Source organism: Pristiophorus japonicus, chromosome 7, assembly GCF_044704955.1.
Source record: "Pristiophorus japonicus isolate sPriJap1 chromosome 7, sPriJap1.hap1, whole genome shotgun sequence".
NCBI lineage: Eukaryota > Metazoa > Chordata > Chondrichthyes > Pristiophoridae > Pristiophorus > Pristiophorus japonicus.
The window spans coordinates 194,085,704-194,106,826 of NC_091983.1; the positions used below are offsets into that span (position 1 = coordinate 194,085,704).

At 45.6% G+C, this 21,123-nt stretch overlaps 1 protein-coding gene across 3 annotated transcripts in view; it reads left to right on the top strand.

Moving 5' to 3' along the window:
- Positions 1-21,123, top strand: part of cep57l1 (centrosomal protein 57, like 1) — a 245,591-nt gene that overhangs the window by 148,719 nt on the left and 75,749 nt on the right. For all 3 annotated transcript variants that reach the window (XM_070885656.1, XM_070885655.1, XM_070885657.1), the window contains 2 exons: positions 1,618-1,779; positions 8,409-8,527. In XM_070885656.1, coding sequence (XP_070741757.1) covers positions 1,618-1,779; positions 8,409-8,527 — 281 coding nt within the window. The remainder of the gene's footprint in view (positions 1-1,617; positions 1,780-8,408; positions 8,528-21,123) is intronic.

Here is a 21,123-nt window from a genome sequence, read left to right on the forward strand (position 1 = left end):
CCAGTGGTAAGTTTGATTTGTAAATATGGCAAAATAAGTCCTTTTGTTGTGTATAACCATGAAAGTTATGTATGATAATTTTGTTATGATTACTTTTTCATTAAGGAGGGAGAGGTGTAATATAGAGCTCCCCCTAGAGGACTACTGCTCCACCTAGTGGACTACTGTGGCAATGCAACTATTGAAGTACAACAATAAAAGTGTCGTGACAAGTCACATGATGAGTTTCCAGTAAGAACCATTTTGTGCAATGTGTGTGTTAGTGATGTCATAAAGAATATATTACAGGGTCATTAGCCAGGTGTCCAGGCCGTATCCCTTGTCCTCGAGCAGCCAGCCTCGGCCTTCCCGTGGTGGGTGAAAGAATCATGGCACAGTGTTCTCCTGGAGGATAAACTCATCATGTGCACTTCCAGAATAGCGAGCATTGACTGTGAGGATGTGCTGTATATTGTTGCACACTAGCTGCACATTTAAGGAGTGGTGTCTGTTTCTGAAGACCTCTGCATTCTAAATGGTGCTCGCAAGGCCACATGCATGCAGCAATTGCTTCTTGCATCCTTGGGAAGCCTGCTATCCTGGCAAATCCATATGCGTGCTCATCCTGTTTCACCATGGTCATCGGGAAGTTTATGAAGTCCATTCTGCATGTGTAGAGAGCCTGTGTGATGTTGCGGATGCAGCGATGTGATGCGAATTGTGAGATGCTGCATTTGTCTCCTGATGTAGCCTGTCAGGAGCCAGAGGCATAGAAGGTGAGTGCCACCGTGACCTTCACTGCAACGGGCAGCGCAGTCTGGTGCCAATGTGAGACTGCAGGTCTGCCTGCAGGAGATGGCATATCTCTGTACCTCCTTTCGGAAGCGCAGCCTTCTGACACACTGCTCCTCGGACATGTCCAGGTATGAACATTGCCACTAGTAAAGCAGTGGGGGGTAAGGCCTCCTGCTCCGACATCTAGGGGCTCTCCTCCTTTGGCCACTGACATGGCCAACAGCCCTTTTTTGTTGACACCACCTTGCTAGAGCATGTAGAATGCAATGCTGGTGGTATAGTAATGTGTACCCATTAAAGTTCTCAAAATGACATTCTCAAGCTGAACTGTTATGTCTGTCTGCCGCTGCAAGCTCAGAGGCTCACGCACCGTGATCTGTGTAAACATTGCACGACTGTGACCTCTGAGGGAAGTGCTAACTCATCCCTTTAAGTAGCCACCAATTAACGAGTCAGGAAGGCTTTACGACTGTTTTTTCAGACGTGATTAGTGATGGTCGCTAAATGAGGTGGTCGCATATAATATATCGATTGGGGAGCAAGCATGGGCGTTGCACCAGGATTGATGTCCTGATCGGAGTGATCATCAGCAGTCAGGTGCTAGCATTTTGCAACCCGGTAACCATCAACTGAATTTTCTGTCGGGGCGCTAAAAGCTGCGGGCCCGGATGGTAAGCTATTACGCTTGCATTAATGCCCCTTCTGGCTGCTAACTAAGGCACTAGACAACTGAAAATCCAACCCATTATTTTTTTTAAATAAAGAAAAAGTAAGTGTGACGAAGTTGTAAAATTAGGAAAGAGATTTTTCAGTAAGTGTCTATCTTTTGCTAATATCCAACAGCTTGGAAAAGTCTTCAGGAGAAGATTCAGCAACTGGAGGGGGAGCGGAAACAAGCTGAGCAGCACATGAAACATCTATGTGATGAATGTGTTCAATCCATAAAGTTTTCGGAGCAAGAAAACAATAAGAAAGATATCAGCATCAATAATGAAGATGCAAATGGTGAGTATGTCTCAATCTATATTACTGAATATGCAGATTGGATGACCGCTTTGCAGAACACCTTCGTTCAGTCCGTAAGCGTGACCCCGAGCTTCCGGTCGCCTGTCACTGTAATTCAGGCCATAACTGTCATGAATGTAACCTTCATGTAACTGTAATCTTCATGTAACAACACTGCATACTGTATACACCTGAGAAATGCACACCTTGACCACAGGGGGTGAACTTGTGGGAGACACTCCTCACCTGGTCATCCAGGTATATAAAGGGAGATCCCACGCAGGGCCATCACTTCTTGGTCCTGTGAATAAAGATTCAGGTCACAGGTGACCTTGTCTGCAGAATGTGCCTCGTGTGAATTTATAGTAGTGTGTAAGGACACTACATTTGGCGACGAGAAATGGGAATCAACGACTCGCGAGAATGGTCACCGGTAGCACAGAGGAACGGTACTGTGTTGGTGAGGACTGTGACGATTTCGTTGAGAGGCTCCAGCAGAGCTTTGTCACGAAGGACTGGCTGGGAGATGCAGCGGCTGACAAGCGAAGGGCGCATCAACTGACTAGCTGTGGGCCTAAGACGTACGCGCTGATGAAAGACCTGCTCGCACCCGAGAAGCCGGCAGACAAAACCTTTGAAGAGCTCAGCACCTCAAACCGGCGAGCAGTATACACATGGCCCGACACAGATTCTACACACACCGACGTCGGGAAGGACAGAGCATACCGGACTTCGTTGCGGACCTTCGGCGCTTGGCCAGCCTCTGTAAGTTCACAGACGCCTGCAGGGGGAGATGTTAAGGGATTTCTTTATTGAGGGCATTGGTCATGCCAGGATTTTCACAAAGCTAATTGAGACCAAGGACTTGACCTTGGAAGTGGCGGCGTTGATGGCTCAGACCTTCAGGCGGGGGAGGAGGAAACCAAGATAATATACGCGCGCAACTCTGCTTCCAACGTGGCGATGGATCAGGGAGTTAACATTGTAAACGCGACTCAGAACCCCGCAGGCAGGCAAGGGCAATTCGACACCAACCAGGCAGTAACAGACTCTAGAGTGGGTCCTCAACAGAGACAATGGCAGGTTGAACAGACATTTACACCATCACGGTGGACAATGTGTCCCGGGATGGGGCCATTGATACCCACTAACAGAGTGCTCAAGAGTAATCAAAGAGAAAATCAGAGAGGAATGCCTGGTAACAGTCCTTTTGTTCACAACAATCTCAGCTCATGCTGGAGGTGCGGGGGCAGATATGCTGCAAAAACCTGTAGGTTTCAACAATTCATCTGTAGAAATTGTAACTTCAGTGGACATTTAGCCAGAATGTGCAGGAAGCCCGCAGCGAGGCTAATTTACGAGGCAGATGAACCAGAAGAGGGGTCTGCAAGGCAGGTTGCCATAACTGTGGAGTCTGATGTGCCTATAAAAGCAGGCAGGCGTCTCATGAATATAAAAAGAGTGGAGACTTATTATGTCACTACAACACTGATGCAATTTTAACCTGTAGAACTGAAATTTCACCCAGTATTGAAACTGCTGAGTAAAGCATAGCAGCATTGGTTTCTAAGGGTCATTAAAAGCAGCATTTAAAGGGGCAGTCAGATCATTGCGTTTTTTGGATTTCCACAGGAGAGTTTGCCTTGGAGACTGCTTCATTTCTCCTCCATTTATTCGGCTGAAACGCCCTCAATAAACACACAACTTATGATAGGCACCATTCTTGTTACTTTAATCTGGTTGCCAGAGGAGGAGGAGCAACAGGAGCAGCAACAGCAGCAGCAGGCTGCCCTGCCACAAGGAGCAGCATTTAGGTCTCTGACAATAGGAAGAAGGCCTTGACCAGCCCATTGGGTCTACAGGTCCAGAGTGAGTTTGCTGGATCAGTCTGAGGAGCAGTGTTTGAAGAGGCTGCATTTTTTCAGGCAAGCTGTCGCAGACCTCTGCAGCTTCGTGCAACAAGATCTGCTGCCTGCTGGACCAGATGGCTGTGCTTTGCCAGTGGTAGTTAAAGTAACCAAAGTCTTTAAATTCTTGGCCTCAGGTTCTTTCCAGGATACTACAGGAGATATTAATAGGAACGCATTTAATTCCAAGAATATGCAGTTGCTTAGCGACCATTGCCACAGAATCATGCATGTGTGCTAGGTTTTACAGTAGGCCCTCATGAAGCCTTCATCCTGTACGAGTCAACCATTCTCCCAGTATTCCCCCGTAAAGGAATATCAGAGAGTGGCTGCTCTGAGCTAAGGATTACCCCTTCCACAGCTGGCTGATGACATCCTGCCATCCCTCCTGAACAGCTCAGGTGTAAAGAGAACTGTGGGATCACCAGGATGATCATCAAACTCACAATTGGGCTCCTCAGACAATGTTTTTTGTGCCTGTATAGGCCAGGGGCTCACTTTCATATAGCCCAGATAGTCTCATGGATTGTGGTAGTGTGCTGCATGTCGTTATCCAAAGAACTTTGCACGTGGAACAGTGGGAGGAACTCCCCATATCTGATGAGGTCGACTTAGGTGAAGGCAAGGAAGGAACAGCAGAGGGCAGGTCACTACAGCACCTTGCAGACAGTAATTCCAGAGGTTACATGATGGCAAGTGGAAGGCTGCTGTCTGAAGAATTACTGTTTGCAAAATGCTGTAGTGTCCTTCCCTCTGCTGCATCTTCCTTGAGTTCCACTAATCTCTCCAAGGTGGAGCAGACATTGGATGCTAGAGTCTGAATGGCAGCAGTTTGACCTTACAACAAAGCTGCAAAAGCTGGTGACACAGCCTTCTGGTGTGAGGGTCTAACTGCAGTGTCGATGGAGGTTGCCACACACTCCATGGAAGACTGCTGAGTGCTGAATGTCTTAGCAGCAGTCCAGTATAATGCAGCAATCTCTAAGAAGTGAATGCAGCCTCCCATTAAGAGATACATTCATGCTTTAAATAGTCCTCTGGAGGCCAGCCGGAAATCCAGCCCTGTAAGTGGGTGGGCTTCCCATTCCCTAGGAGATCAGGTAGGCAGCCAGCCAATCGGATGAAAATAAGGCCCTGCAGTTAAAACTGGTATGACATGGATGACGTCAGGTGGGCTTGCCGTTCACCCTACCCCCTCATCCCCACCACCCTCCCGAAACCCTATGCCAGTTAAAATTCTCCCTATAATATTTAATGTTTGAATTTTTAAATTGGGGCAAGGAGGGTGAAAATTCACATTTTAGAAATCATTTTGATCTGCAATATTAGCCTAGAAATTACTGTTGGCTATAGTAACGGACACAACTCGAGAGCAAGAAAGCAGCTCTATAGACGTCTGAAGGTCGAGGTCCAACATAAAATTCGCGACCTAAAGAACAGATGGTGGGTTGAAAAAGCGCAGGAGATCCAGCAACTAGCTGACAACCACGACGTGCGTGGATTCGTTAGCGCAGTCAAGACCACCTATGGCCCAAGCACCCAAGGTCCTACCCCACTGAGGGCCAAGAACGGCGAGGTACTCATTAAGGACAGAAAGGCAGTCAGTGCCCACTGGAAGGGGCACTTAGAAGATTTCCTTAACTGAGACTCTGTCTTCGACGTGAGTGTCCTCGACTCCACCCCGCAGCATGCTACCCGCCACCACGTCAGCACAACCCCAGCCCAGCATAAGATTGAAAAGGCCATTCAACAATTGAAGGACAACAAGGTCTCAGAAGCAGATGTAATCCCCACCAAAGCACTAAAACATGGCAGAGAAGCATTATTGACGTGAATCCATGAACTCATTTCTCTTATTTGGATGGAGGAGAGCATGCCAGGGAATCGCAGAGATGCTGTAATCGTGACCATCTTCAAGAAAGGTGACTAGTCCGATTGCGGTACTTACAGAGGAGTTTCCCTGCTGTCTGCCACAGGGAAAGTCATCGCAAGAATCTTCCTCAATTGCATTCTCCCAGTGGCTGAAGAACTCCTTCCAGAGTCGCAATGCGGATTCCACCCACTAAGGGGCACAATGGACATGATCTACACCACACGTCAAATTCAAGAAAAATGCAGGGAACAGCACCAGCCTCTGTACATGGCCTTCTTTGACCTCACATATGCCTTCGACACTGTTAACCATGAGGGGTCATGGAGTGTCCTCCTCAAATTCAGCTGCTTACAAAAGTTCGTCACGATGCTCCACCTGCTTCATGATGACATGCAAGCCGTGATCCTGACCAACGGATCCACCACAGACCCAATACTAGTGTGGACCGGCTGTGTCATCGTACCAATGCTCTACTCGCTCTTCCTTGCTGCAATGCTCCTTCTCACCCTCAGTAAGCTCCCCGCTAGAGTGGAGCTAATCTACAGAACAACTGGGAAACTGTTCAACCTCCGTCACATCCAGTCCAGATCCGAGGTCACCCCATCCTCTGTCATTGAATTACAGTATTTTCTATGTTTCTATCAAGGGGGATGGTGAGAAAGCAGGAATGGGGTACTGAAATTGCATGTTCAGCCATGAACTCATTGAATGGCGGTGCAGGCTACAAGGGCCGAATGGCCTACTCCTGCACCTATTTTCTATGTTTAAGTATGCAGACGGCGCTTGCATTTGCGCACACTCGGAGGTCGAACTCCAAACCATTGTCAACACCTTCACCGAAGAGTACGAGAATATGGGGCTTACATTAAACATTCATAAGACCAAGGTTCTCTACCAACCTGCCCCAGCCACAAAGTACTGCCCCTCAATTATCAAGATCCATGTCGAAGCCTTGGACAACATGGACAATTTTCCATACCTAGGGAGCCTTCTGTCAACAAGGGCAGATGTCGATGACTAAGTCCAATATCGCCTTCAGTGTGCCAGTGCAGCCTTCGGTCACCTGAGGAAGAGGGTGTTTGAAAACCAGGGCTTCAAACGCAGCACCAAGCTCAAAGTCTACAGAGCAGACCCGCCCTCCTATATGCTTCAGAGACAGGGATTATGTACAGCAGGCACCTCAAAGCACTGGAGAAGCACCAGCAACGCTGCCTCCGCAAGATCCTCCAAATCCATTGACAGAATAGGCGCACCAACGCCAGTGTTCTCGCTCAGGCCAACATCCCCAACATTGAAGCATTGACCACACTCGATCAGCTCCGATGAATGGGCCACATTGTCCACATGCCCGATACTAGACTCCCAAAACAAGCACTCTACTCAGAGCTCCGACGTGGCAAGCAAGCCCCAGGTGGGCCGAGGAAATGCTTCAAGGACACCCTCAAAGCTTCCTTGAAAAAGTGCAACATCCCCACCAACAAAATGGAGGAGTAGCATCCAGGAAGGCACCGAACACCTTGAGTCTCTTCGCCGAAAGCACACGGAAGCCAAGCACAAACAGCGGAAGAAGTGCACGACAACCCAAGCACCCCACCCACCCGTCCCTCCAACCAATGTCTGCTGCACCTATGACAGAGACTGTAGATCCTGCATTGGACTCATCAGTCACCGACAACTCATATTAGTGTGGAAGCAAGTCATCCTCGACTCTGAGGGACTGCCTAAGAGAGAAAAGAGAAGAGACACTGTTGGCTATAGTAATGGACGAATACTTAGCACATTTATATAACATCTGCTCACTATTTTACTGCAGGCGTTAACTTGTTTTGTTTTAAATGGGTTAACGTCTTACTTAAAACAGTCAAATGCACAAATGCATCGGGAACACAGGAGGAAATGCCCAACCTCCATTTTAACCACCAAGCATCCTACAAGGAATAATGGGTAAAAACAAATAAACAGCAACTTAAAGCTAAATATCCCAAAAGGGGACAAATACTATCTCTGATGCTCCATCTGTCATTTCTCAAAAAAAAACATAAAGGGGGTTGTGGGAAGATTCCCATCAGTGCACCATTGTGTCAATATTGTGGATGTCATCATCATCATCATTATAGGCAGCCCTCGGAATCGAGGAAGACTTGCTTCCACTCCTAAAGTGAGTCCTTTGGTGACTGAACAGTCCAATGCGAGAGCCACAGACCCTGTTACAGGTGGGACAGACATTCGTCAGGGGAAGGAGGGGGTGGGACTGATTTACCGCACACTCCTTCCGCTGCCTGCGCCTGACCTCTTCAAACTTGCTGCGTTGAGATTCGAAGAGCTCAACGCCCTCCCGGATGCACTTTCTCCACCTAGGGCGGTCTTTGGCTAGGGACTCCCAGGTGTCAGTGGTGATGTCGCACTTTACCAGGGAGGCTTTGAGGGTGTCCTTGTAACGGTTCCGCTGCCCACCTTTGGTTCGTTTGCCAAAGGATGTACCAAAACACTGGAGTGCCAAAACCCTTAGTCCAAATCTGCTGTGCAACAAAGTGCTGATAGAGAACATGAGGGAAAAAAAGTAACAAAAAAGCCGAGAAAACAGCACTGAAGCAGAATCTATTTTTACTCCGTTAAACATTCGAATTTCAAATAACATACAACATCATTCCATAAATTGGAACATCTGTCTAATCCGTGTTGATTACTGGCTGTCAATAAATTTAAGGTAGTTATTCAGCCTCAGCACTCAGATGATGAACACTAAGAGAAAAAATAAAAGTAAAATCATACGAGTGGGCCGTGATACAAAGCAATCAATGAGAATTAATTGAGTATTTCTGAAGCCCTGATTCTCATGGTTTCTTTAGGTCCATCTGTTCAGCTGTCAACTACTGCAGACAACTGCTCGCTCCTGCAGCTACAGTTACAATGCATTAATGCATGGGAGAATGGAGAGCCTGAAAAGAACATTATGTTCGAGAAACAGGTGTGGAATATGAAATTTGTTGAGAGTTGTGTGTTTTTCCTATTTTGAAAGATTTAGTAATTTTCTGAACAGCAATAAACTTAAAAAAAATTAATTTAATTAAATTGATAGTATATTATGCTGTAGCAAAATCTCTACAGCCCATAATAAAATATTGAATTCACTCATAATATGTAATTTTTTTTAAAGTCGATTGCATAGTCTGTATTATTATGATTGATACAATATTTAGATATATTGGCTAAATATGTGCACCTTTAGTAAAGATTTACAGACATTAAAATAGTATGCGTGCCAATTATACAACTGTAATCAAAACGCACATATAAACATTAGACGTGGTATACGTCTATTGGCCAAAACATGCGGAAGCCCAATTTTCTCCCTTGTTCCACTCATAAAGCAGTGCAATATGGGCAGGTGGAAAAAGAATATTCGGCGAAGGGCCCACTACTTGATGTGACTTCTCTAATTTCCCACTGAAAGTGACATCAGGCATGTCATATGTCTACTTAAATATGGGAACGTGTATTATAGTGGGACACAAATTATGTCATCCAACATAATTTTTGTCATTTGCATCCTGGCTGGTGGTTTCCTGGTGTCTAGCATTGTTGGGAAGCCACAGAGGGTGTTAGGATTCAGAGGCATGCTTTGACAAAGGCAATTAAAAAAACATAAAGTTTCAAAACCTTTTTTCAATAGATTAACAGCTGACACCATCAATTACACTACACTGAGGCCAAGGCTCAATGACACTGTAAGTGGCCTGGGCATCTGCCCTACATATGTAAATTACCCTGATCCTGGGAAATAGCCTGAGGTCAGGGGTGGAAGCAAAGAGGAAGGTTGAAGTCCTGCCTCATTGATCTATCCCCACTGGGGTAGAGGAGGACATTTGAGCTGTTCACCTTTTCAATCTTTCTGAGTGAGTTTGCCTAATTTGTGCCACATTTTGACAATTCAATACTGTGGTTGATTTAAGGCTACCCAATTTTCTTATGAAATGACTATTTGTACTGTGGGGGATCTGTGGAATCCCTGCCTCTGATCCTCCCGCCCGGTCGAGTCATCACCACCCTGATGCCTCCCATTTTCTTAACAGTAAACAGTATTTACAAGGAAAGCACCATCTTTCTAGGATGGTTTCAAGCCCAGGATCTGTGCTGAAAGGGCATTATGCTACATACCATTCTATATCTAGATTGTTTTGCTTTTCAATTATTATGTAACCTGCAAATTTGTCTATACAACTCTCTCGCCCTTCATCCAAGCCATTGACCAACTCCGTTGGGTGGGCCACATTGTCCGCATGCCCGACACGAGACTCCCAAAGCAAGCACTCTACTCGGAACTCCTACACCGCAAGTGGGCCCCAGATGGGCAGAGGAAACATTTCAGACACCCTCAAAGCCTCCTTGATAAGGTGCAACATCCCCACCGGCAACTGGGAATCCCTGGCCCAGGAGGAAGAGCATCCGAGAGGGCACTGAGCACCTCGAGTCTCGTCGCTGAGAGCATGCAGAAACCAAACGCTGACAGCGGAAGGAGCAGAAAACCAGACTACCCACTCACTCTTCCCTTCAACCACTGTCTGTCCCACCTGTGACAGAGACTGTAAATCCCACATTGGAGTGTACAGTCACCCGAGAACTCACTTTTAGAGTGGAAGCGAGTCTTCCTCGATTTTGAGGGACTGCCTATGATGATGATTATGCATGGTGAAAAACTAAGACCCCAATATAGAGCCCTGAGGAACAACACTTGTCACATCCACCAATGAGTACTTTATCCCTACTCTCTGTCTCCTACATCCCAACCAATTATCCAATTATCAACCATGCTACAAGGTTACCTCCAATAACTTATACGGAACCTTATCAAATGCCTTCTAAATGTTCATAGACACTCCCTATCTATCATGTTCGTGACCTTCTCAAAAAATTCAACTAGATTAATCATACATAACCTACTCTTCACATAGCCATGCTGACTCTCTTTGATACTTGTTCAAGTGCACAGTCACTCTGTTCCTGATAATGGATTGTGGTAACGTCCCCATAACTGATTCTCATATGAAAATCCCTCCCCATCTCTGTAGCCTTCTCCAGCCCAATTCTGACTTCTTATGCTTCCCCATTCCCTTCACCCCACCACTGCCGCTCATGCCTTCAGCTGTCTGGAGCCTATGTTCTGCACTGCCCTCCCTAAACCTCTCTGCCACTCCATCACACTTCCTTCCTTTAAGGCCATCCTTAAAATCTACCTCTTAGTCCAAGCTTTTGGTCGAAAGAAAGAGAAAACTTGCATTTATATAATGCCTTACATGACCTCAGGATATCGCAAAGCACTTTACAGCTTATGAAATACTTCTAAAGTATAGTCACTGTTGTAATGTAGGGAAACATGTGGTGGCTGATGTGCAATGGTCACCACACATTAAAAAAATCCATGCATAGGCATCTTCCATCCCCTCAATTGGAGTTCAGGACTAGAACATCTGGTCCTTCATTGAAACATCTGTGAATTCGTGTGGAAGCAAGTCATCCTCATTTGAAGGACCGCCTATGAAGATGATGTAGGGAAACATGGCAGCCAATTTGTACATAGCAAGGTCCCACAAACAGCGATTAAATAATGGCCAGATAATGTTTTAGTGACATTATTTGAGGGATCAATATTGTCCAGGACACCATGCCCTTCTTCAAAATAGTACCATGGTGTAATATCTGTAGCTCCACACTGTGGATGCCTGTGTTACTGCAGCTAGTGCTGTTTAATAAAGAGCAGGTCACTTGACCAGCAGATCAGAAGATTCTGGAACTGCAGCCATCTTACAGGTTGTTGTTCTCTTGAAGATATCACACATGGTATGTTTTACGTCCATCTCAAAGGGCAGACAGGACCTTGGTTAACATTACTCCAAAGGACAAGACCTCCAACAGTGCAGCACTTCCTCAGTACTACACTTAAGTATCAGCTTAAATTATGTGCTCAAGTTGCTGGTGTGGAACTCAAACCCACAACCTTGTGATGAAAAAAGGCGAGAGCACCACCACTGAGCCAATGCTGTTATCCCTCCCAATACTGCCTCATTTGTCACAGCACCAATTTTCATCTGATTGAAGTTCTGTGAATAAGCACCTTGGGACGTTTCTCTACATTAAAAGGCGCTATAAATGCAGTTTGTTGTTGCAAAATTAGCTATAAATTCTTCACACCAGAATTATTTTAACATATTAGATTAAAGTTTAAATCCTATTATCAATTACTAAATCAAACCACAAAAAAAAACACAAAATAAAAAAGGGAGATATAAAAAGCAGAAGCGGCAAATTTTGCAGCAGCAAGAAGTTATTGTGAAGCTGCAAGTCGTGCCCAGGAGTGGCGCTGTGCTCGGAGAGATCCGGCACTTTAAATGTCAGCAGAGAGCTTGTGCTTTCGCTGTTGCTCCTTGGCCGCTGGGGTGGGGAAGGGGCGGTTGCTTGGCGACGGAAGACCAGAGGCCTGAGCCTCCACAGAGATTCCCAGCATCTGCGTCTCCCTCCAAAGGGGAGAAATAGTTTGTGCTGAAAACATGAACCCCAGTTCCCCCTCACATGCCCTTGAACTATAAATATGGGTGAAGTGGCTCTCCTGCGGCCCTTCGCCCTCTCGCACTGGCCGCTCCTGGCGCCGGCTTTCAGCCAATGCTGAACGGTGGGAGGAGGAGCGCGGCAGTGCTGGAGGGATTTTCAAACCCCTCCACAAACACAAACTATCCCAGCTGCGTCCGTAGAAACCAAACACAGGACCAAAGCTCTGGTAGGGAGGTTTGCTGTGACTTAATTTGATTCTATATATGTTTCTGTCGAGTTTTTAATTATTTGTTTCCCTTCTGGTCTTTTTTTTTAGACAGTGCCAAAACCAGGTTTATATATTTTTTTCTCTTTCTGGGAGTGTAAATTTGTTTAAGCAGAAGTTGAGTTGTACACAGCCCGTCCTGCTGGTTTGAGATTTATTTTTCCCGAATCGATTGTGATTTCTAGGTGCTGGTTTATATTGAGGGTTTTCCTTTATAGATGTCACCAAATAAGCTGTGAAGTCTGGTGAGCAGGCTGCTGAAGTTGGGACGATTTTGATGTTGCTGTGGATGACATTTCAGATCAACCATGATCTTACTGAATGGCAGAGCAGGCTCGAGGAGCCAAATGGTCTACTCCTGCTTCTATTTCTTATGTTCTTATGTACTTGAGGTCTGAATTCACGACGTGGCATCACAGGTTATAGAGCCTGCCAGCTGGATTCTGCGCAAATTTAATATTCACCAGTATACTAAAATAAGATCAAACTTGTCTTAATCAATATTGTAATAAACCCATAACCTTTACACTTATTAAGGTGATTGGCCGGAGGGTTAATCGTAACAATTCCCCTGTAAAACAAGAATAGTTCGTCTCATTTTGTGAAATTTTAATTCCAGGATTTGTAACCAAATAATATTCTCACTAAATAATTGAGGTTCAATTTCATTATTAAAGTCCTGTGTCTGTCAAGGCAACTGTGTGTCTCCAAAAATAGAAATTTAACTCCAGTTTGACTTCTAGGTTCTCTTTATTTTTCAAATCTTTTTTTAAAAAGTTTTATTTTAATGCAGGAAATGTCTACAATGCTGCTGGGAACAGTTTCTCTTCCAATTAGCATGCAATGTATTTAATGCCAGTCAGTCAGTTTTTAACCAAGAATGGCAGGAAAATGAGACGGTCCTCTTTATGGACAAAAATTGTTTCGGCGAACATCCTCCTACTGCTGCTTCGTGAAGCTTGCTGCTTCCGCAAGAATACTTTGCTCCACATTTTTGTTGCCCGTGTATTTTTTGCTGTCTAGTGGTTTGATGTAGAGAAACTGCTACTGAATCTGGAAAGAAACTCACTCCAGAATGGTATTGAATCAATTGCAGGCACTTGAGTTATCCAAGAACTGAAGGAGTTTTTGGAAATTTTGGAAGCCTTCAGTGTGCTATCAATAAAACTTGGGAAAATATACAATGGGACCTAGATAGCCAAGGTACAGGCTGTAAGAATCTGTGATCTCTTTCAGACAGCAGAAAATTTCTGCAGAAAAATATGGGAATACACTGCTATTGTAGCATGGCAAAATATTCTGGTCAAGAAATTGGAACTATATTTAAAGATTATGGGACTATATTTGTATCATAATGACCAAACTGATGAGTTGGTAGAGGAACAGACCAGACACCGCGACCTAACAAATAGATGGTGGGCGGAGAAAGCACAGGAGATTCGGCAGCTGGCCGACAGCCATGATGTGCGAGGATTCTTCACCGCAGTCAAGTCCACCTATGGCCCAAGGCCCCACCTCACTGCTGGCCAAGAACGGGGGTACACTCATCAAGGACACCGAGGCAGTCAGGACCTGCTGGAAGGAGCATTTTGAAGATCTCCTTAACTGAGACTCTGCTTTTGACTCAAGTGTCCTCAACTCCATCCCTCAGCATGCTACCCACCACCATCTCAACAAAGCCCTAGCCCTGCACAGGGTAGAAAAGGTCATCCATCAGTTCAAGATAAACAAAGCAATGGGAGCAGATGGAATCCCCGCTGAGGCACTAAAGTATGGCGGACAGGCACTATTGGCGTGAATGCATGACCTCCTCTCATCTGGAAGGAGGTGAGCATGCCGGGAGATCTCAGAGATGCAGTAATCGTGACCATCTTTAAAAAGGGGGTAAGTCCGACTGCGGCAACTACAGAGGAATCTCCCTGTTATCAGCCACTGGGAAGGTCATCGCTAGAATCCTCCTCAACCGTCTTCTCCCTGTGGCTGACGAGCTCCTCCCAGAGTCACCGTGCGGATTCCGTCCACTACAGGGCACAATGGACATGATCTTTAAGGCGCGACAACTGCAAGAGAAATGCAGGGAACAACACTAACCCTTGTAAATGGCCGCCTTTAACCTTACAAAGGCCTTCAACACTATTAACCGCGAGGGACTATGGTGCGTCCTCCTCCGTTTCAGTTGCCCCCAAAAGTTTGTCGCCATGCTCTGCCTGCTCCACGACGACGTGCAAGCCGTGATCCTGACCAACAGATCCATCACAGACCCAATGCACATCCGGACCGGGGTCAAGCAGGGCTGTGTCATCGCGCCAACCCTCTTCTCGATCTTCCTCGCTGCAATGCTCCACCTCACCCTCAACAAGCTCCCCGCTGGAGTGGAACTAAACTACAGAACCAGTAGGAACCTGTTCAACCTTCATCGTCTCCAGGCCAGATCCAAGAGCTACAGTACGCTTGCGTCTGCGCACATTCAGAGACTGATCTGCAAGTCATAGTCAACATCTTCACTGAGGCGTACGAAAGCATGGGCCTTACACTAAATATCTGTAAGACAAGGATTCTCCATCAGGAAGCATAGACAGAAAGGAAAAGGAGGTGGAGGTAGTGTTGCTGGTAAAAGAGGAAATTAATGCAATAGTAAGGAAGGACATTACCTTGGGATGATGTGGAATCTGTATGGGTGGAGCTGCAGAATACCAAACGGCAGAAAACGCTAGTGGGAGTTGTGTACAGACCACCAAACAGTAGTAGAGAGGTTGGGGACAGCATCAAACAAGAAATTAGGGATGCGTGCAATAAAGGTACAGCAGTTATCATGGGCGACTTTAATCTACATATAGATTGGGCTAACCAAACTGGTAGCAATGCGGTGGAGGAGGATTTCCTGGCGTGTATTAGGGATGGTTTTCTGGACCAATATGTTGACGAACCAACTAGAGGGCTGGCCACCCTAGACTGGGTGATGTGTAATGAGAAAGGGCTAATTAGCAATCTTGTTGTGCGAGGCCCCTTGGGGAAGAGTGACCATAATATGGTAGAATTCTTTATTAAGATGGAGAGTGACACAGTTAATTCAGAGACTAGGGTCCTGAACTTAAGGAAAGGTAGCTTCGATGGTATGAGACGTGAATTGGCTAGAATAGACTGGCAAATGATTCTTAAAGGGTTGACAATGGATAGGCAATGGCAAACATTTAAAGATCACATGGATGAACTTCAACAATTGTACATCCCTGTCTGGAGTAAAAATAAAACTAGGAAGGTGGCTCAACTGTGGCTAACAAGGGAAATTAAGGATAGTGTTAAATCCAAGGAAGAGGCATATCAATTGGCCAGAAAAAGCAGCAACCTGACGACTGGGAGAAATTTAGAATTCAGCAGAGGAGGACAAAGGGTTTAATTAGGAGGGGAAAAATAGAGTATGAGAGTAAGCTTGCTGGGAACATAAAAACTGACTGCAAAAAACTTCTATAGATATGTGAAGAGAAAAAGATTAGTGAAGACAAACTTAGGTCTCTTGCAGTCAGATTCAGGTGAATTTATAATGGGGAACAAAGAAATGGCAGACCAGTTGAACAAATACTTTGGTTCTGTCTTCACGAAGGAAGACACAAATAACCTTCCGGAAGTACTAGGGGACCGAGGGTCTAGTGAGAAGGAGAAACTGAAGGATATCTTTATTAGGCGGGAAATTGTGTTAGGGAAATTGATGGGATTGAAGGTCGATAAATCCCCGGGGCCTGATAGTCTGCATCCCAGAGTGCTTAAGGAAGTGGCCCTAGAAATAGTGGATGCATTGGTGATCATTTCCCAACAATCTATCAACTTTGCATCAGTTCCTATGGAGTGGAGGGTAGCTAATCTAGCACCACTTTTTAAAAAAGGAGGGAGAGAGAAACTTATATTATAGACCGGTTAGTCTGACATCAATAGTGGGGAAAATGTTGGAATCAATTATTAAAGATGAAATAACAGCGCATTTGGAAAGCAGTGACAGGATCGGTCCAAGTCAACATGGATTTATGAAAGGGAAATCATGCTTGACAAATCTTCTGGAATTTTTTGAGGATATAACTAGTAGAGTGGACAAGGGAGAACCAGTGGATGTGGTGGATTTGGACTTTCAAAAGGCTTTTGACAAGGTCCCACACAAGAGATTGGTGTGCAAAATTAAAGCACATGGTATTGGGGGTAATGTACTGACGTGGATAGAGAACTGGTTGGCAGACAGGAAGCAGAGTTGGGATAAGCGGGTCCTTTTCAGGCTGGCAATGACTAGTGGGGTGCCGCAGGGCTCAGTGCTGGGACTCCAGCTATTTACAATATACATTAATGATTTAAATGAAGGAATTGAGTGTAAGATTTCCAAGTTTGCAGCTGACACTAAACTGGGTGGCGGTGTGAGCTGTGAGGAGGACGCTAAGAGACTGCAGGGTGACTTGGACAGGTTAGGTGAGTGAGCAAATACATGGCAGATGCAGTATAATGTGGATAAATGTGAGGTTATCCACTTTGGTGGCAAAAACAGGAAGGCAGAATATTATCTGAATAGTGGCAGATTAGGAAAAGGGGAGGTGCAACGAGACCTGGGTGTCATGGTACATCAGTCATTGAAAGTTGGCATACAGGTACAGCAGGCGGTGAAGAAGATAAATGGCCTTCATAGCTAGAGGGGTTGAGTATAGGAGCAGGGAGGTCTTACTGCAGTGGTACAGAGCCTTGGTGAGGCCTCACCTGGAATATTGTGTTCAGTTTTGGTCTTCTAATCTGAGGAAGGACGTTCTTGCTATTGAGGGAGTGCAGCGAAGGTTCGCCAGGTTGATTCCTGGGATGGCAGGACTGACCTATGAAGAAAGACTAGATCGACTAGGCTTATATTCACTGGAATTTAGAAGAATGAGAGGGGATCTCATAGAAGCACATAAAATTCTGACGGGATTGGACAGGTTAGCTCCTTTCTACCTTTTGCTTCTGTCCCCATTTTACTTCCCTCTGTCTCTCTGCATAGATTCCAATCCCCCTGCCATATTAGTTTAAACCCTTCCCAACAGCACTAGCAAACACTCCCCCAGGACATCGGTTCTGGTTCTGCCCAGGTGCAGACCGTCCGGTTTGTACTGGTCCCACCTCCCTCAGAACCGGTTCCAATGTCCCAGGAATTTGAATTCCTCCCTCTTGCACCATTTGTCAAGCCACATATTCATCTTAATTATCCTGCTATTTCTCCTCTGACTAGCACGTGGCACTGTTAGCAATCTTGCGATTACTACCTTTTGAGATCCTACTTTTTAATTTAACTCCGAGCTCCCTAAATTCAGCTTATCGGATCTCATCCCGTTTTTTATCTATATCGTTGGCATCTATGTGCAGCACGACAACTGGCTGTTCACATTCTACCTCCAGAATGCCCTGCAGCCGCTCCGAGACATCCTTGACCCTTGCACCAGGGAGGCAACATACCATCGTGGAGTCTCGATTGCTTCTGCATAAACGCCTATCTATTTCCCTTACAATCGAATCCCCTACCACTATAGCTCTCCCACTCTTTTTCCTGCCCTCCTGTGCAGCAGAGCCACCCATGGTGCCATGAACTTGGCTGCTGCTGCCTTCCCCTGATGAACCATCTCCCTCAACAGTATCCAAAGTGGTATATCTGTTTTGGAGGAAGATGACCGCAGGGAACCCCTGCGCTACCTTTCCATTTCTGCGCTGCCTGATGGTCACCCATTCCCTGTCTGCCTTTGTAATCTTTACCTGCGGTGTGACGAACTCATTAAACGTGTTATTCACGACATTCTCAGCATCGCGGATGCTCCAGAGTGAATCCATGCGCAACTCCAGTGCCGCAATGCGGTCTGACAGGAGCTGCAGCTGTCTACACTTCCCGCACACATAGTAGTCATGGAGTGCCCCTGATTTCCCACATAGCACAGGAGAGGAGCATGACACGGGCCTGGGCTCTCCTACCATGACTTAACCCTTAAATTAACTTAATTTGGCAACAATGCCAAAGGTTTCTTACTGAAAAAAAAAGAAAAAAGATAAACTACTCGCCAATCAACCAGCCAATTACTTATCCGCTTGGCTGTGACGTCCTACTTCGATTTCTTTTTACTACTTTGTTTTACTTTCGGCCTCGATCTCCCGGCGTGTGTTGCTCCTCCGACTCCCCGCACCCTTTTATCCCTCGATCTCGCCTATCTCATTCTCTGGGAATTAACATCCTTATCAACCCCTTTCACTTCTCATTCCTACTTTTGCTAACCTCACCTTTTCTATGAGACTCATTCCTGCCACTTGGCCCCCTCCCTTTCCAATTTTGATCTTTGTTGGCCCCAATGTTTGTTGATGATAATGGCAGCTATTATTCAGACACTGTCCCTGTTTTCAAAACTGACATCATCGTTCCACCCTCAATGTCTAACCTCTGACCCATTTCTTTATTTCATTACCATCCAATGACTAATCTCCCCTTGCCTAACTTCATTTTCTAGCTGCATGCTTATCTCTTCCCCAATTGAGTGAATCCCTATCATCCTGTATCCATGCTGCCCAAAGCACCAAGACTGTTGGTTACCACTAAGATTCTCTCTGACATTGTGGCACTTCATCTCTCCTTATTCTCCATGACTTCCCTACAGAGTTCAACATGATCGATGATGCCATTTTCCTCCAGCTCTTCCCTTGTGATTCACATCAGTGGGACCACCCTAGTCTAGTTCCACTCTTATCTGTCTGAATGCATCTCCAGTGTCAGCCATGGCTCAGTTGGTAGCACTCTTATCCTGGAATCAGAAGGTTGTGTTTTTAAGTCCCACTCCAGAGACTTAAGCATAAAAATCTAGGCTGACACTCCAGTCCAGTACTGAGGGAGTGCTGCACTGTCGGATGAGACGATAAACCGAGGCTACGTCTGCTCTCTCAGATGGACGTAAAAGAAGAGCAGGGGAATTATTCCCCATGTCCTGACCAATATTTATCCCTCACACAAAAAACAGATTTATCTGATAATTACAACATTGCTGTTTGTACGAGCTTGCTCTCGCGTTTCCTGCATTACAACAGTGGCTACACTTCAAAAGTACTTTAAAAAAGGAGGGAGGGAGAAAACGGGGAATTATAGACCGGTTAGCCTGACATCGGTAGTGGGGAAAATGTTGGAATCAATTATTAAAGATGTAATAGCAGCGCATTTGGAAAGCAGTGACAGGATCGGTCCAAGTCAACATGGATTTATAAAAGGGAAATCATGCTTGACAAATCTTCTGGAATTTTTTGAGGATGTAACTAGTAGAGTGGACAAGGGAGAACCAGTGGATGTGGTGTATTTGGACTTTCACAATGCTTTTGACAAGGTCCCAAGCGAGATTAGTGTGCAAAATTAAAGCACATGGTATTGGGGGTAATGTATTGAGATAGATAGAGAACTGGTTGGCAGATAGGAAGCAAAGAGTAGGAATAAACGGGTCCTTTTCAGAATTGCAGGCAGTGACTAGTGGGATACTGCAAGGTTCAGTGCGAGGACCCAGGCTATTTACAATATACATTAATGATTTAGACGAAGGAATTGAATGTAATATCTCCAAGTTTGCAGATGACACGAAGCTGGGTGGCAGTGTGAGCTGTGAGGAGGATGCTAAGAGGCTGCAGGGTGACTTGGACAGGTTAGGTGAATGGGCAAATGCATGGCAGATGCAGTATAATGTAGATAAATGATAGATTATCCAGTTTGGTGGCAAAAACAGGAAGGCAGAATATTATCTGAATGGGGACAGATTAGGAAAAGGGGAGGTGCAACGAGACCTGGGTGTCATGGTACATTAGTCATTGAAAGTTGGCATGCAAGTACAGCTGGCAGTGAAGAGGCAAATGGCATGTTTGCCTACATAGGGAGAGGATTTGAGTATATGAGCAGGGAGGTCTTGCTGCAGTTGTACAGGGCCTTAGTGAGGTCTCACCTTGAATGCAGTTTTGGTCTCCTAATCTGAGGAAGGACATTCTTGCTATTGAGTGAGTGCAGTGAAGGTTCGCCAGGTTGATTCCTGGGATGGCAGGACTGACCTATGAAGAAAGACTAGATCGACTAGGCTTATATTCACTGGAATTTAGAAGAATGAGAGGGGATCTCATAGAAGCACATAAAATTCTGACGGGATTGGACAGGTTAGGTGCAGGAAGAATGTTCCTGATGTTGGGGAAGTCCAGAACCAGGGGTCACAGTCTAAGGATAAGGGGTAAGCCATTTAGGACCGAGATGAGGAGAAACTTCTTCACTCAGAGAATTGTGAACCTGTGGAATTCTCTGCCACAGAAACTTGTTGAGGCCAGTTCGTTTGATATATTCAAAAGGGAGTTAGATGTGGCTCTTACGGCTAAAGGGATCAAGGTGTATGGAGAGAAAGCAGGAATGGGGTACTGAAGTTGCATGATCAGCCATGTTCATATTGAATGGTGGTGCAGGCTCGAAGGACGAATGGCCTACTCCTGCACCTATTTTCTGTTTCTGTTTCTATTAGCTGCAAAATGTTTTGGGAGTCCTGAGGTTGTGAAAGGGACTATACAAATGTAAGTCTTTTTTTCTATAATGGAATTTCCCACAATCATTTCCAGAGTTCCTGGAGGATTCAACCTTGGCTCTCTTCTCTTCCCCATCTACTTGCAGCATCTCGGTAACATCATCCTTAGGCACGGGGTCAACTGCCACATGTACACTGATGAGATCAAGTTCTACCTTTTGAACCCTTACCTTGATTATC